We start from the raw sequence: 14,839 nt of genomic DNA, 5'->3' as shown, positions 1-14,839 counted from the left end.
AAGTTTGACGATCCTCCTCCACGAGGCATTGCCAAGGCGCAGTTCCGCATCTTCACCCATCGCCATCATCAGCATTAATTACCATCCGGTCCGTTTCTCGATTCGTGTGTATGGTCATGTGTGAGAGAGAGAGAGAGAGTGTGTGTGTGTGTGTGTCTCACTGAGAGGACTCCTTCTCATTCCTTCCCAGTCAGCTGGCTCGTCCTTCCTGCAGCCAGTCCTTTTTTCGACTCGGGGTAATCCGTCCGTTCGGCAGAACCCTGGGCGATCTTCATGGTCTGGGCAAACTCTCTTGTGGTCAAGGCCGCCGCACTAAGTGAACAATTCCGGGTTCCAGTGTAATAATCGATATCCCGGTGTAGCAGCAAGGGCGGGGGTCAGTCAGACCAAGCGTTACTCCTTGTCTCCCCCGTTGTCGCTCGCGTCGCTGGCTGCCCACCCTCCCCGCCATGGCGATTGGTTCCTCTTCCTTGCTCTGGGGCATGTCAGTGCTTTTCATGAGCCACAGCCCTCGTCTGGTGTGCGAGAAATGAAAAAGCAAACGTCCCCCATGCGCAGGTGAAATCACCATGCTCTCGTATCTCAGAATTATTCCTTTGCATTCTCTGTGCAGTTCCACAAAGCCTCTCTGTGGTTTGTTCCTGATCCCATCAAGGCCGTGTGTGATCTGACGCGATCGTGCCTTGTTGGAACGACACGCCGGAGAATGTGAACGCTCCATCTATGGGCAATCATTACATTGCACTTCCAAGCAGAATGGCTCAAGATAAGCCTCGCGGCTTGGGGCCGCAATATCAGAAATTCTCTCCGGACGATTTTCCGGAAGAGCCGTCTCCAGGGAGCAATGAAATGTCTCTCGAGGAACCTGTCTATTCGGAGCCGGGGAGAGAGCGAGTCGGAGAGAATGTTTGGTAAGAGAGTCGTGGCCCTGCCTACAAATGCCCGACCATCACTGAGACAGCTTTTAGGAGAGTGTTAGGTGAAAGACAGATTAACGTGAGTATCGGCAATAGGATTTTTTTTTTTTTTTTTTTTCAGGAGATCCGAACTTTGGAACTGATCCCACTATCTTCGCCATGTAGATGATTACTTTTTCAGGGTAAGCCAGAAAACTCCTGTTGCCAACACCCACAGGCTCCAACCTGCATGCTGACACTCACTCCTTTTCTAATAGCACAATTGGAAATGGTATGACACCGCGAATATTCCAGAAAGAACGTCTTATTGATTGAGATCCACGTAGGATTGTTTCTCGGGAGTGGTCGATCCCTTGCTGGCGCGGGCCCAGGCGGTGCCGTTGTCGCTTACCTGCTTATGGGCGCCGTTATATCAGCAGTGATATCTTGTCTAGGCGAAATGACCGCATTGATGCCCGTTAATGCCCCAGTCATGGAATTTCCCCGAAGATTTGTCGACAGAGGCGTCGGTTTTGCCGTCGGTTGGATGTATTGGTGAGGAAGCTATTCCGGAATTTGGTGAAGGGACAATTGCTTAACGGAAATATTCATGTTTAGGTTCGCATATGCTGTACTTGCTGCAGATCAACTGGTCGCGGCTACGAATTCTATTAAATTCCACTACGAAGATAAGCGAACGTACATTAGCTGGGTGGTTGGGGAGAATGTCCACTCAGCAGTCTGGATTACGCTTGTGCTTGTGATAGTGACCATGGTCAACATGTTCCCTGTTAAAGTCTTTGGGCAACTGGAGTATATCTTTGGGAGCATAAAGCTTACCTTTATTACCTTCCTCATTTTAATGAGCGTTGTGATTGACACCATGCAACGTGAGTCCCATTCTTTTCAAATCTGTGAAGGGCGTTACTGATATTAAGAGGGCGCAGCTCGACCGAATGCATACTATGATAAACCATTGGGAACTAAATGTACGTTTCAGGAATTCACGTTCCTGTATAAAACATCACAGGAGGCTAATAGGTTTCTATAGACTGGGACGAGCCGTACGGCTTTTTCAACCGTAAGTTCCCGATCAAGAATGAGGATGGATCAGTACATATGATGACCGGTTCAATGGGGTCTCTACTCGGCATGTGGTGAGCTGTGAATCTTCTCTATATATCCAACGAACTTTGATTGACCGTATGTCTTTAGGACAACCCTTACTAATGTCATTTTCTCCTACATTGGTATGGATATTGTCGCTGCGACGGCCGCGGAAAGCAAGGCCCTGGCAGACTCTGAAGCAATGAAAATGGCAACGCGAAAGATATCACTACGTATTATCACGCTTTACGCCTTAACTATGATAACTGCTTCGTTCACGGTCCCTCTTGATCATCCCTTCCTGAATGGAAAAGCACAGTCAGTTGGAGGGCAGACGATATTTGTCATAGCGGCCGTTGAAGCAGGAATGCCTGCTTTGGCTAACTTTTATAATGCCGTGTATTTATTTTCAGCGTTTACCTGCGCCATCAATTCGATGTATGTGGCATCCAGAGTCTTGCATACATTGGCATTACGCGACCAAACCGGCCCCGAATGGATTACGAAGAGATTACGGCAGTGCCATGCAGGTGTGCCGATAAGGACTGTCCTTGTAACTGCTGCGTTGATGCTGGTGGCATATATGGGCCCCACTGGAGCCCCAGGAGAGGTACGCTCATCGCGAAGTGTTTACCGTCTGTAACCCGACATGAGAATTGTCCAACTAATAAACGTATCAACAGAGACTGAGCGAACTCGCAGTAAATTGTACCGTTTCATGTTTAATTGTTTATGCAAATATCTGCGGGACCTATTTGTGCTTCTTTAGAACGTATATACTCCAAAGGATCGCCCTTTGTCGAACTCAGCTAACGGGTCCATAGGCTCCAAGATATTAAGGATTACAGTAATACCTCGGAGGCACAGGCGGCCTGCTATGACCGGAATCATCCAAGATACCCCTATAAGTCTCATGGACAGTGGCTAAAGGCACTGTTTGGTCTAACTGCTTGTGTCATTCTCGTTCTATTTAATGGCATCGTATCCTTCTTAGAAACACCTTTCAACCCTCAAGGATTCATTGCTGCGTATATTGGTGTAAGTATACATCTTCCCTTCCTCATTCTTATGTTTCTATGATCGCTAAGTTAACGATGCCTTCGCAGCTCCCCGTTTACATACTACTCATCATAGGATACAAGATCAAAAAGCACGGATTCAGATTTGATAACTGGGGCCCAGAGCGATCGAATGACCTCTCTAATGCGGTACAAGTGACAAGCGAGAAGAGAAAAGGAAGACTTGAATTCCCTGATGATGGATTCACTTCAGAAGATTTCCGTACATTCTTCCGCTGGGTATGGGCTTGGATGAAGTAATATCCCAGTATCCGTCTTTTTTTTTAATTTTAGGTTTTTATTTTTTTTCCCCCCTTCACTTCATCGGCGTCCATTTTGGTTTTGGTCGGAGGCTTGTCTCTCTCTTTCTTCTTTGGTTGGATCTCCATTGTTACAATCTACATCTTATTCATCGCAGGCATTTAGGCATGATACTGGGCGGAAAAGCAGGGACTTTTTATCACGTACACGTTTTGAGCTACCTTTTTGATACCTTTGGCTAGCGGTCTTTTGGTTCTTGGGTTCTTTTGGGTTTTCATTGATGGCCAATACCTTGGATGCATACTAATAGGCATAATACGACATCCTCAGTCGTGTAACTACTTTACAACAGATGATATACCGTTCGTGGCAAGGCTCTTGAAAGGCGATGAGATTACAAACCTGATTCACTGTCTCTCACTGCCTTTGGCGTGTATATGTATTGGTGGTCAGATCAGTCAAGGATTTGAAGGCGACTGGGGGCCAAAAGTAGAAGTTAAATATAGCAACGTCATCGGGCCACGGGAGAATCGAACAGGACGGGCTTGTCTTCGTACTTGATGTAACGACATCATGGGCCCCGGCTGGGGGTACACATACATTCACATTGTCGAGCTGACCACCACGACAGAAAGATATCAAGCTTGACTCATTCAGAACCTCCATGGGCGTTAGGACACGCTTGCACACGTATGCCCCTCCGTATATCCCTTTTGATTCCTGCGACGATCGGGTCTACAGCACCTCCATGCGAAGATGGAAACGTTCTCTTCTCCCCTCTAATCTTACTCGCATCTCCCCAGAAGAGCGTCGGGATCACTGTGGGGTTCCCACCCATGCAGCCTCTTTCTCCGGGGAACAAGATCAGACAAGACAAGCTTCCGAGAAATTATGATGCACATTTCTGATGAGCGAACACCAGCCAAGAAGATCGAGAAAAAGAAGATTCTTCTGCAAGTCTGACAAGAATCCCAGGAAGGAGAATATCCATGTTGCGTATGTATGCCAGGATAAGCCCGTCAAAACTCGGTAAGATCAATGTAACTGCAAGTTTGAACTTTCGCCAGATTTGGGTTAGAGGGCTTTTCTTCCCGGCAGCGCAAGCACCCTGGTGTGGAGGTGGCTCTTAATGACCTCTGAGATATTGACAAGGCTGGGAAAAGCGTTTATAGATGTTCCGAGGGGTATTGATGATGGCTCACTTTGTTGCCCAGGAACATTCGGGGCGAAGCTTTGACGGTGATGGTCATTAATCAACTACTTATTGGGGAGCTGTAGGGACAAATTTTCCGAGACTGTCGTCGCCTTCCCTGATTCTTTATATGTGTGGTTATACGGAGTTCAAGGTCAAACCAGTGCCGCCTTCGAAATGGCTGCCTGCTGATCGTGATTCAGATTTGAACTGGCGATTAAGTCCAATCACGGGATCATTACTAGTTAATTAACGAGCTAATTCAAAGGTATAGGAAGGCATGTGAAGAGGATTTACATTCAACGGAGCTGCCAAGATCGTCACATCACGAAGAAGGGAACCAATGCGCAAACTACGCCATTGACCCATCTCTTCAGTGTCAAAATCCTCCCTGCGTTAGTTGTCTGAATCGCAATTGGCGGCGAAGTTGACTGGTCGCCTGCGGGCGGTTCGACCGAAGCGCTCGTTGCAGGTCCTTCAGGAACCTCTGGCTCATCGCCTGGTGGAGAAACAGGTGGCGTTGTAGGTGCTGTAGGTGATGGGGGCGTTTCAGGCGGGTTTTCTGGCCCATTGGATTCTAGAGGCGGTTGCGTATGGGATTGCTCTGGCGGAGGCTCAGGCAGGTCTTCAGGAGGATTATGAGGGATGTCCTTTGGTGGATCTCCTGGGGCGCTGGGTGTGCTCGTCTGTTTCTGTGAAGGCTGGGCTGTCTCGGCTTCCGTCTGGTTTATTTCAGTTTCGGGGCACACAGTTGTTGTAACCGTGCTTCCTTCAATAATAGTAGTGATCACGGTCTCACTCGGTGTAGGAATTCTGGTAACAGTAGTTTCGGGGCAGTAAGTTGTAGTGAGAGTGGTTCCATCAACTATGGTCGTAACCGTCGTAGTGCTGGGAGGTCGGGAAACTGTGGAGGGCGCAGGGCCCCTTTCGTGTTTCCACGAAGAGGCAACGAGGTGAGAATCCTCTGTTTCTGCAATGAAATAGGCACCGTATATGGCCTCCTCTGAATGAAAGGAAAGCTGATAAGTTGTCTCGGATATTGGCTTCGAAGACCTAAGAGAGCAATAAGCTTCTGGGCTGAAATACTACCTGTCACCCTTTCACTTACGCTGCATATTCATAACCTTGGTTGTTTATCACAAAAACATTTGTAATTTGTGAATTCTTCGGAAAAGATACCATGACGCGATGCCTAAAATAAGCATAGTGAGACCAAGGTTTTGGGTTTAGCTGTAATTGCAGAGACACAATACTCACGATCCAGCTTCCACATCCCCTAGAGCGATCACAAGTCTTCCGGTGTTTCGGGCTGCATCTGGTGGATAGAATATCCCCTTTGAATCTGCGAGGATATCACGCTTCCCAAAGCGATTGCATTTAGGAATATCATCTTCATGAACCACATCGCAGTCAATACCTGTGATTTTCATATAATACTTATCACCTTTCTTCAATTTATAATCTCGGTAGAAAGCTTTAAGGTAATCACCCTGTGCACCATTCTGGAAGGCCACAATACATCCAACATGTGCATGTGGACCACCTTCAACCGTTGAAGAAAACGGGTATTCATCGCAGGAAAGTGGGAATCCTTTATTTGCGCCATGCGACTTTGTTTGGCCTATATCTAGTTCAGTTTTTGATCATATTCTGTTGAGTCTATGACATACCTTTGCAACAATCTCCACCTTTACATTGTGTCTGCTGACGGTTCTGGCTTCTAGCGCCGGCATAAGTTAGAATTTCCCCATTTACTGGTGCATTACGTTTTCGAAGTCCTTGGTGATTTAGTAGTTAGTTAACTGAAACACAGGAAATACTTTCTTTAGTCAATCCTCACCTAGACACATATTCTCAACAAGCTATTATAGTTAGCATGCAGTATGTGAGCTTGAACAACATGTGACGTACATCATCTGTAAGGTCACGAGCCCAGTTAAAGATAAGCGTAGGGATAGCACTGGCAGTACTTGTAGGGGTTTCAGTCCGGTCATCAGTTCCTGTTACTGACAATGATGAACCCTGTCCTGTTGAACTATCCGACTTTGTTATCGATGGAAACGTTCTAGTCCCAGTTTGTTTGCTATAGAGACTAGTCAGTCAAGAGCTTGCCAAAGTCCACCCAGATGTAGTTTCAGACCTCTCCGATGATGTACGCGAAGGGTTGGATTTTGTCGGCTCTTCCGTAGTCTTCGAGGGTGTTTCGTCGGATTTGGTTGGTCTAGTCCGAGTTGAATGCTCACGACTCGTCGACGATTTCTCAGGCTCAGTCAACGTAGGCTCGTCCGAAGGCCGAGACGTTGGTTTCGTAGACTTAGTCGGTTTGGAAGTTGGCTTTGTCAGAGTCGGCTTCGTTTTTGTTGGTTTTGTCAATGTGGGTTTGCTCGACGATTTGGTGGGCTTCTGCGTGGGAGACTTCGATGGCGTGCCGCCCCCCTTTGTCTCGCTCGGCTTAGAGCCGCTTTTGGTCGCACCGTCTTTCAGGCAGTATCCACGTTGGGCGCTGCATTGCGATCCCTTAGGGCAACCTTCCAGATTGAATTTTAGTAAGAATATTTAAGAATTTCCCGGAATTTCGACATACACCACCCGTTGCATGCAACAGCATAGGGTGCACAGCAAGTGTTCCCGTTGAAACATTTTGAACCACTTCGGCAACAGCCGTTGCCGCAGCACGTTGTTCCTCTCGGACAACTTGTTCGTGACGGAGCTGGGCAGCAAAAATGACTAGGGATCTTGCACCTTGTCGGGTTTGATGGTCCACACGCATTCATACCACGAGGGCAGCAAAAGCGATTCGGCTGACATACTGGATGGGCAGGATCACAGCAAAATCCGGGACACTAGACTTCGTTAATGATGTTCCAGCCGTCACACAAGATATCAAACCTTACACATGTATTGCCAATTGGACAGCACATTCGACCGCATAGTCCTTAAGAATAAAACAAGTATTAGATTTTATTTCCATATCTTTGATAGCAGTTATTTTAACTTGCGGTAATCAGCCGCACAACTCACTCGTTCCCGGTGGGCAGCGAACCTGCCGTTTACTGATAGCATTTTCAAACAGATCAGATCCATCCAAGATTGGAGAGCCGAGCCCCTGCGCCCCATCAACAACCGTGATGTTAGACTCTGTCAAAGGTAAGTATCCTTCTTCGAAGATCTGGGCGTTGCTGCTTCTCAGTAGGAAGCCCAATATCAAAGCCAAGGCAATGCGTGCCATATCGCCGGTGTGCGACCAGCTTCAGGATCGTGGGGGGAAATACACTCTGAAGCGTTGCAAAAAATGATCGAACATGACGGACGAATATATACCGCCCGTATTAATCAATTGAACGGCGCGCCCCAGTTTACCTCTTAAAGTCGCGCTCTCATGCCGTCAGAGAACCATTTTGCCAAGGCATGGTGATAATGTCCCGCATACGAGCTCCAACCGTCTCAGCGGAGACGCTTCAACTGGGGCTCAGGCCGATCAAAGCACAGGAGTCCTCCACTACTGGTGCTATAATCGCGCACCCTACGAGACTCATGTCCTCAAACGCGAAATCACGCGTGGGGTATAGTGTTGGTGAAAAAAGTAGAGAGGAGAAGATCATCTGGAGCTGCTCCTGAAGACTGGAAGATGCCTTGCGACAGAGACAGCCTGCCACGGCGTGTAAGAAGTTTGAGTGCGGAGAGTTTCTAGGCGATCCTTGGGTTCAGCTCTTCAGGTCCCTGAGCCAAGCCCCTTCTTTTTTAACTCTGTACGGAGCACGGCGTACGAAGTAGTTAAATAACTGGTCCACCGGACCACCACCGCCTCTACCCCGTATCTCTAGTTGCGGGATCCTTCATCAAAGTCCATCAAGCCGCGCCCATGATGGGCTTTCTGGAGTTGTGAAATATTGTATTCCGTCTTTGGAAATAGTACTTATACTCCGTGGAGATTGGCGCGAATGAGTTTTGCGTTGGACCATTGGGAACGGTTGCTAGACTGGATACGAAGCTCTACCCAGCTCCCTCTTTTTCTTCAATTTGGAAATGTCATTGCGCCGCATCTCGGAATATCGAGTCCGTCACATGAAATCTTTGGACCACCTGTTCCGCCAAAGAAGAGATGCTCCTCATTTGCGTGTCGCTCTCAACCCACATTATTTGTCATTGCCCCATCGTCCACGTCCCACTGCGTTTTCCGTGTGGGCGGAGTTCTTATTTTCGGCTCCTCAGCGGCTTGTCGAAAAACAAGTGCTTTGAGCCGCATTTGGAGACAACATACCTCCGTAATTCAACCTGAATGAAGAAATATGTCTTTTGTTAACTCGGATACAATATATTACCTTTATGCCTTCTCGCTGTTCAACTTAAAAGTCAATAGTACGGAGTACAGTATTTACATACATGCATGCCTAGACGTAGGAAATCCTTGCAAGACAGATAAAGAATGTGCTCAATCAGACACGCACGACATTTCGATACGTAGTGACCAGGATACTGGAAAAGCTCCCGAATTATTATGGATAAAGGAAAATAAAAGGCTGAGGCTCTGAATTGGTATTGGAATGAAAAGACAATGGAGGTGTCGAGGAGGAACAAAAGAAAACAAGGGTATTATTAAAAACATAGTTATATGAACTTCATCCACTCCGGAAAAAGGAATCATCATACGCTGTCCGCTGTCGTGGAGCAAAACTGGATGAGATACCACTTAGGGGAGCGTTTTGAATGAATGTTTTTAGTTACTATATGGTAGTTAGTAAAAAGACTTGGATGACAGGAAAAGGTTAACCTACTATATTTCCAAAGGAGAGATTTGATCGAGTGTATATAGCCAATTACCCCCTTGCTCTTCGCGCTCGAGCCTGTATATGGCGTCAGTCAGGTATGAATATATCTATGGGGGAAAAGGGGTACACACCACTCGTACGGCCACAACACCAAATGACCTTGCACCATGCCGAGCAACTCTTCTGCCTCGTGCATGCTGATGATATCGTCCGATGCATGGAACTCGCGCTTAGAACTACGTGTTGTTCCTCTCCGTCTCCGCCGTTGAGATAGAGAACCATTCAAGGTGAGTGCATCAGGGTATCCATTTGTCTGAGCGCCCGATCGCTGACGTTCTAATGCCTTATCGACATCAGGAAACGCCACCGACGGTTCTACATTTCCGCTGGACTGAGAGGATTTCGTCTCCACGGCCTTCAAAGCTTCCTTCTCTCCCAAAGTTTCTACTTTGGCGAGTTCCTCTTGTTGCCGTTCAATCTGGGCTCGATTGGCTTCAGCAGCCCATTGTTTGAGGCTGTCCTCAGCAGAGGCTTCGTTTGATAAATGATTCGCGACCACTTGTTTTGCCTCGCTACCAATCTTTTCGACGTCGTGCCCAACCTTGCCCACTGTAGAAGTAACACCCGCTCCTGGAGGGCCACTCTGGAGTTTGGACCCGCCGCTGGGCTGCAGATGTGGCGCATTTTCATCGTAAAAGTAATTATTCTGCATATCAGCGAATCGTTCTGCGTAGGCAGTATATTCCTTGTATTCCTTCCACGACTTGACTTCGCTGTCCGGCATGCATCGGAATACCATGCGGAATACTTTGGTGTTGTTTTCTGCTATGGCCTGCCAAGTATCGAGGTAAAAGGCATCGCAAAGAGGGTCCTTCATGCAGTCCTTGTCAATAATAGGACGAGCGGACGCGGGTAACATAAGATGGCAATTGTTAGATTGCGTCAATGGATTAGCTTGCGTAGGTTGGTTAGATGCAGCATCGTCATTATGAAACGCCATCTGCTGCTGGTTCAATACATCAGCAGGAGTGTCGGCAGCTTCAAGAATGGATGGATGGTCCTCTTCTTGCGTGTTTAGCTCGGATGGGGTTGGCAGGCGTGAGTCGCTACGCTGTTTGGAATCTTTTTGCAGCTTTTGCTTCTCGTTCACATCTACCTCCTTCAAATATTCAACGTTGTCTTGCCCAAGGAACGAGTCTCGGCCAGTAATTTGCCCAGCTTCATGCAGAATTTGCATCTGATCCACCCCAAAGCCTTCCAGATCCTTTCGATGGCTAGGATTTCTGGTGACCCTAGCATCTGCCGTAAGTTTTCTGTTTGACTTAAGATTAGGATTGTTCGCCTGCTCCCAGTCAACGTCGTGGTTGAAACTATGCATATCTTCTGATCGAGCAAGGAATTCATCTTGGAGCCGATGCCTTCGCTCCAATATTTCTCTTTCGTCCTCCCTCTCGCCCCAATTATCAGTGTCCCGTTGGCCTTCGCTCGCACATGAGTCACTATTCTCCTGTCGGGATTCTCTTGACTCGACTTCACCTCCCATTTCTTGCTCCATAATTTCATCAACATCGACGCCGAGATGTTCTCTCATTAAACGCATTCGCAAAGTATGCGGGAAGCGACCAACTAAATATGCTTTGCCAGCCATCGTGGACCAAATCAAATCCGTATCCCGAACGATTGCTGCGCATTCCGAATCCCTAGAACCAAGCATAGACCGTTCATTAATATTAGCGGATCCGATTATCGCAACTCGATCATCCACGATCATGCACTTTGCGTGAATATAAAGCTGTTCAGTGACAAAGTGTTTTCTTGGTCCAATACGACCCCAAGATCTTAAACTAAAAAATTGGATATAATCCTCAGGCTCGATACCTTGAGCCCGTAGTCTGCCAAATATGGATGTTTCGCCACGGCATATACTCCGATACTGGCATTGCATGATCAACCGAACACTGGTGCCGCCTTCCGTGTCAACGGTATTCTGGAAACCAGGCATTAGCGGAATCAATATAACTGCACGCCAATCCTCCTCATTTCTAGCGGCACGGACAATCCGCTCGACTAGAGCGTCTCCAATAAGGTTTTCGATTTTCTTTCCCTCGACTTCGCAACTGCTCACAAAAAACTGGTTTTCGATGTAAACGAAATGCTCAGATTTTTCAATCATTTTGACATATGCGTTCATAATACTATGCTCTGTAACTTCGGGAGTTCCGGTTGACCACGTACTGCTTGATCGTAAAACTTGCACTTCGCAGCTACCATCTAAGCCAAGTGCCTCTAAATCCGCGGGGTTAAAGTCTGGTGGTGGTAATAAAAATGGAGTCGGCCTTGTTGGCTTCCGTTGGCGAAGGATGTAGTTCCATCTCTGCACAAAATGGCGAGTCAAGTCTCGAGCTGGCTGGCCAACAACGTGCATGGCAATATCATGCCAGGGCATCCTCGGTACCACTTCGCGATCATACATTTCTTCGTATGGCTTGTCAAGGTCATAGAAGTCCTGCACCCTCGGATTGGAATAGTCCTTGCCGGGCCACAGCTGACAATGATCCGCATCCTTTGGAGCATCGGTCAACTCAAAGCCCGTCAGTTTATCATCAGTAAGTAAATGTTGCGGAGTGTCCCATCGACCGAAGCAAAGATCGATACCTCCGATAAAGGCTAGCGTGTGGTCAATAATGCATAGTTTTTCATGATGGGCCCAAAAGAACGTATTCTGTCTGAATTGATTCGGCGATCGCTGCACGAAAACATTCGGATGTAGGTCCAAAAGGGAGAATTTCGAGTACTCGGAATCAATAGGAATAGCAGAATTGATATTTCGATACATGATAACAAATACTTTCACTCCTTCTTGGGCCTTTCGTTGAAGCAGGCGATCTAGTCGCCATTTTTGGCTGATGGCAGCTGGTCGCCGCATATAAAGTTCCGGGCTTAGCCACCAATCATGGATGTAAATAACATCCTTAGCTTGGTTTATTGCACGGGATACCACCCACATGTAATCACGCCCGTCAACCAGCCACTGTGCGAAGCACTTTGTTCGAACGGGTGCGAAACTGTCGAAACGATTGGGCTTGGACCAAGGTGTACTCTCGATCATAAAGCGTATAGAATCCTCAAATTGGTGAAGCTGGCGTTCGTTTCTAGCTAGAAGTCTTAATTTGCGTTCGGAATTTTGCAATTTAAGTGTATGGTGCTGCGGATGGGCAGCAGATTCCTTCGCGGATTTAGCAATCTCTTTGGGCTTCTTGTCTCTGAGGCGTCCCTTTTTGGCCTGAATTTGGAAAAAAGGGTCCACTAAAAAGACATCATATATGTGCATTTCTTCAGGCGAATCCACACATACAACATAACTATGCCGGACCAGGAACCACTTTGGTGAATGTCGCGATTTTATCATGGAAGGATTTAATGCACTTCTAAAGTCCAACCCTTTAGAAGACTGAATTATCAGGAAGCCTTCCTTACCATGATAGCTTCCTTCTGCGGCGAGCCGAACTCCCAACGCAGACAGTTCTAGAAATTTGCAAAGACGATTACTATCAGGGCGGAATATGAGGAAACGAATCATCTTCTGTAAGTAGTTTTCAAGTTTCTTGCGTTGCTTCTCGGGGTAAGACTCTCTTTTGGGTGCACCAGAAGCTGTAGCGTCTGCGACGCCATCAAGATTAGTGACAGGAGCATTCCCATCTGGTGGAGATGCAAGACTTGACTGCCGGCGAGAAATTGCAAAAGAGGAGCGTCGCTTTTTCTTCTTCGATGGCCTTTCATTTCCACTAGTGGCATCGGCAGCCGTGTCATCGCCAGGATCTTCTTCCTCGTCCTCAGCATCGCTATCCAGGCCCCTTACCCCTCGCAGATATGGAAAAGCACTTCTCGGGAAATGCGGTAAAGTATGCCCGGAATCCTGACTTCTGAGATGAATGTACTTTTGGGTGCCGATTTGAAGCTTGTACTTTATGTGTAGATTTGCAAAGTCCTTGAGTGTTCTGTTGATAACCCATTTCATGCGCGTCATTCCGCTACCATATTCTAGCTCAATCCGAAAAACCAAGTGGCGATCACCAGAATGGGAGTCAAAATGGCTGTCAGTTATGCGAACTTTTAACTGCTCAAGGAGTATGGGTATGCGTCTACTCCCATGCTCGTCTCTTTGAAACATACTTGCAAGGAGCAAAGCAGCAGGAACGCCTGATGTTAGTTCTGCTAAAAGCTCTGCTGATTTTACGTGATCAACGGTGGGCTCAGGCTTCTTTCTTTGACCGATCATTTTCAGTCCTGCTTTGATCTGGCGCCATTTTTGGGCGCTGAGGCTAGTTCCACGTTCAGCCTTGTGTCTTCTCCAGGCTGCAGCAATTCCCTCGGCACCCTCTGATGGGTTTCCAAACCCGGTGAGTCGTCGTAGATTACTAGGTCTCCTTTCATCCTGAGAGTTCCGCCCTTCCTGACGAAGCGTTCCACCGTAACTTAGGCCACGAGCACTTTGTAGCCACCCACTTCTGCGACGCCACATCGAGTCCCGTTTTAGCCTATCCCGGCCTTCATCTTCAGATACACCTTCCCGCCCATGGTATTGTACAGATGACATAGTGGCTCGCCGAGCCAGCGGGTTCGGATTATAATCTTCAGGCGGGGAAAATGAGTTAGAACCAGGCAATGGGGACCGCTCGGTGGTCTTTGGAGAAGAAGGCTCAGTACGCGGGCCTGCGTCTCCGGGTAACCGTCCTCTAAATTTCATTTTTCGCTTTTTGCGTGTCTTATTCTCTTCTGAGCTTGATTCTCCATCAGCATCGGCCTCGCTACCATCCTCCACACTTCTAGGAAACCGAAACTGCGCTCTCTCTGACAAAGGCACCGAAGATTCGCCCCCATATCTGCTATCACTTGGCTCGCCTCCAACCGTAGCACCGCTTGCCGATCTTGAATGGGTCGGAAACGAGGGGTATGCAGCGAGAGCTCTCAGTTTTGAAAGAAACGAGTGACCACGGCGATCCGGTGTCGACACCTCCCAATCATCTGGGGCTGCTAACGATGAGGCTCTCGATTGAGTAGTATCCTGGGCTTCACGCTCTGTACCTGTTCTAGCAAATTGGACGCTTCGACGTCTTGGTGTGGCCATGCCGTCGATTGAAGGGGGATGGTGGCTAATCGGCTTGTTAGATGGTTGTACCGAGGCCGATTCCGTCTTGACGTTGGCTCTACTTTCAGATTCCCCGAGGGTGGGTGGACTTCTCGAGTCGACATTAAGAAGTGGTTCGTTGGGCTTTATTCCTGGGATACCCCGTACGTTTTCGGTGCCGTGGGCGATACTCCCCTCAGGGGCGAGTCTCTCTGCATTTTCGTCGGGGGAAGGGCGTTCTGAAATAATAGGGACTATATTCGCCGTAGAAGTGTTCGGGGGCTCTGTCATTTTCAATAGTCTCAATGGGCTGTTATAGTCCGATGTTGTGGCCGACCTGACACTGGTTATTGTGGCATGTTGTTGTTCGGGGCCACAGGGTGTTGGTGATTTAAAATTGTTTTGGTTCCGATAAATTCACACCAGTC

The 14,839-nt window shown here is 47.8% G+C and overlaps 3 protein-coding genes across 3 annotated transcripts; 1 reads left to right on the top strand and 2 right to left on the bottom strand.

The window, feature by feature from the left end:
- Window positions 1-343: 343 nt before the first annotated feature.
- Window positions 344-3,693, top strand: D8B26_001211 (uncharacterized protein). The gene is made up of 12 exons (XM_003065236.2): window positions 344-911; window positions 969-996; window positions 1,083-1,099; window positions 1,175-1,188; window positions 1,244-1,451; window positions 1,515-1,786; window positions 1,844-1,885; window positions 1,948-2,053; window positions 2,112-2,613; window positions 2,687-2,775; window positions 2,828-3,041; window positions 3,110-3,693. The coding sequence occupies exons 1-12, from the start codon at window positions 724-726 to the stop codon at window positions 3,320-3,322; spliced, it is 1,893 nt and encodes a 630-aa protein (XP_003065282.2). The 5' UTR covers window positions 344-723; the 3' UTR covers window positions 3,323-3,693.
- A 1,141-nt stretch (window positions 3,694-4,834) lies between these two features.
- On the bottom strand, window positions 4,835-7,743 carry D8B26_001210 (uncharacterized protein; the record flags this gene model as incomplete). Its single annotated transcript, XM_066123473.1, has 11 exons — window positions 4,835-5,567; window positions 5,623-5,706; window positions 5,772-6,135; window positions 6,185-6,292; window positions 6,355-6,376; window positions 6,426-6,597; window positions 6,655-7,031; window positions 7,099-7,224; window positions 7,291-7,357; window positions 7,409-7,449; window positions 7,558-7,743. The coding sequence occupies 11 exons, from the start codon at window positions 7,741-7,743 to the stop codon at window positions 4,835-4,837; spliced, it is 2,280 nt and encodes a 759-aa protein (XP_065979547.1).
- Window positions 7,744-9,231: 1,488 nt separating this feature from the next.
- Window positions 9,232-14,839, bottom strand: SPO14 (Phospholipase D1; the record flags this gene model as incomplete). Its single annotated transcript, XM_003065234.2, has 3 exons — window positions 9,415-14,839; window positions 9,290-9,358; window positions 9,232-9,238 (listed from the first exon to the last, which is right to left on the bottom strand). The coding sequence occupies exons 1-3, from the start codon at window positions 14,700-14,702 to the stop codon at window positions 9,232-9,234; spliced, it is 5,364 nt and encodes a 1,787-aa protein (XP_003065280.2). The 5' UTR covers window positions 14,703-14,839.

The sequence above is a fragment of the Coccidioides posadasii genome, chromosome 1 (assembly GCF_018416015.2).
Source record: "Coccidioides posadasii str. Silveira chromosome 1, complete sequence".
NCBI lineage: Eukaryota > Fungi > Ascomycota > Eurotiomycetes > Onygenales > Onygenaceae > Coccidioides > Coccidioides posadasii.
This window is presented reverse-complemented; position numbering and strand designations above follow the sequence as displayed.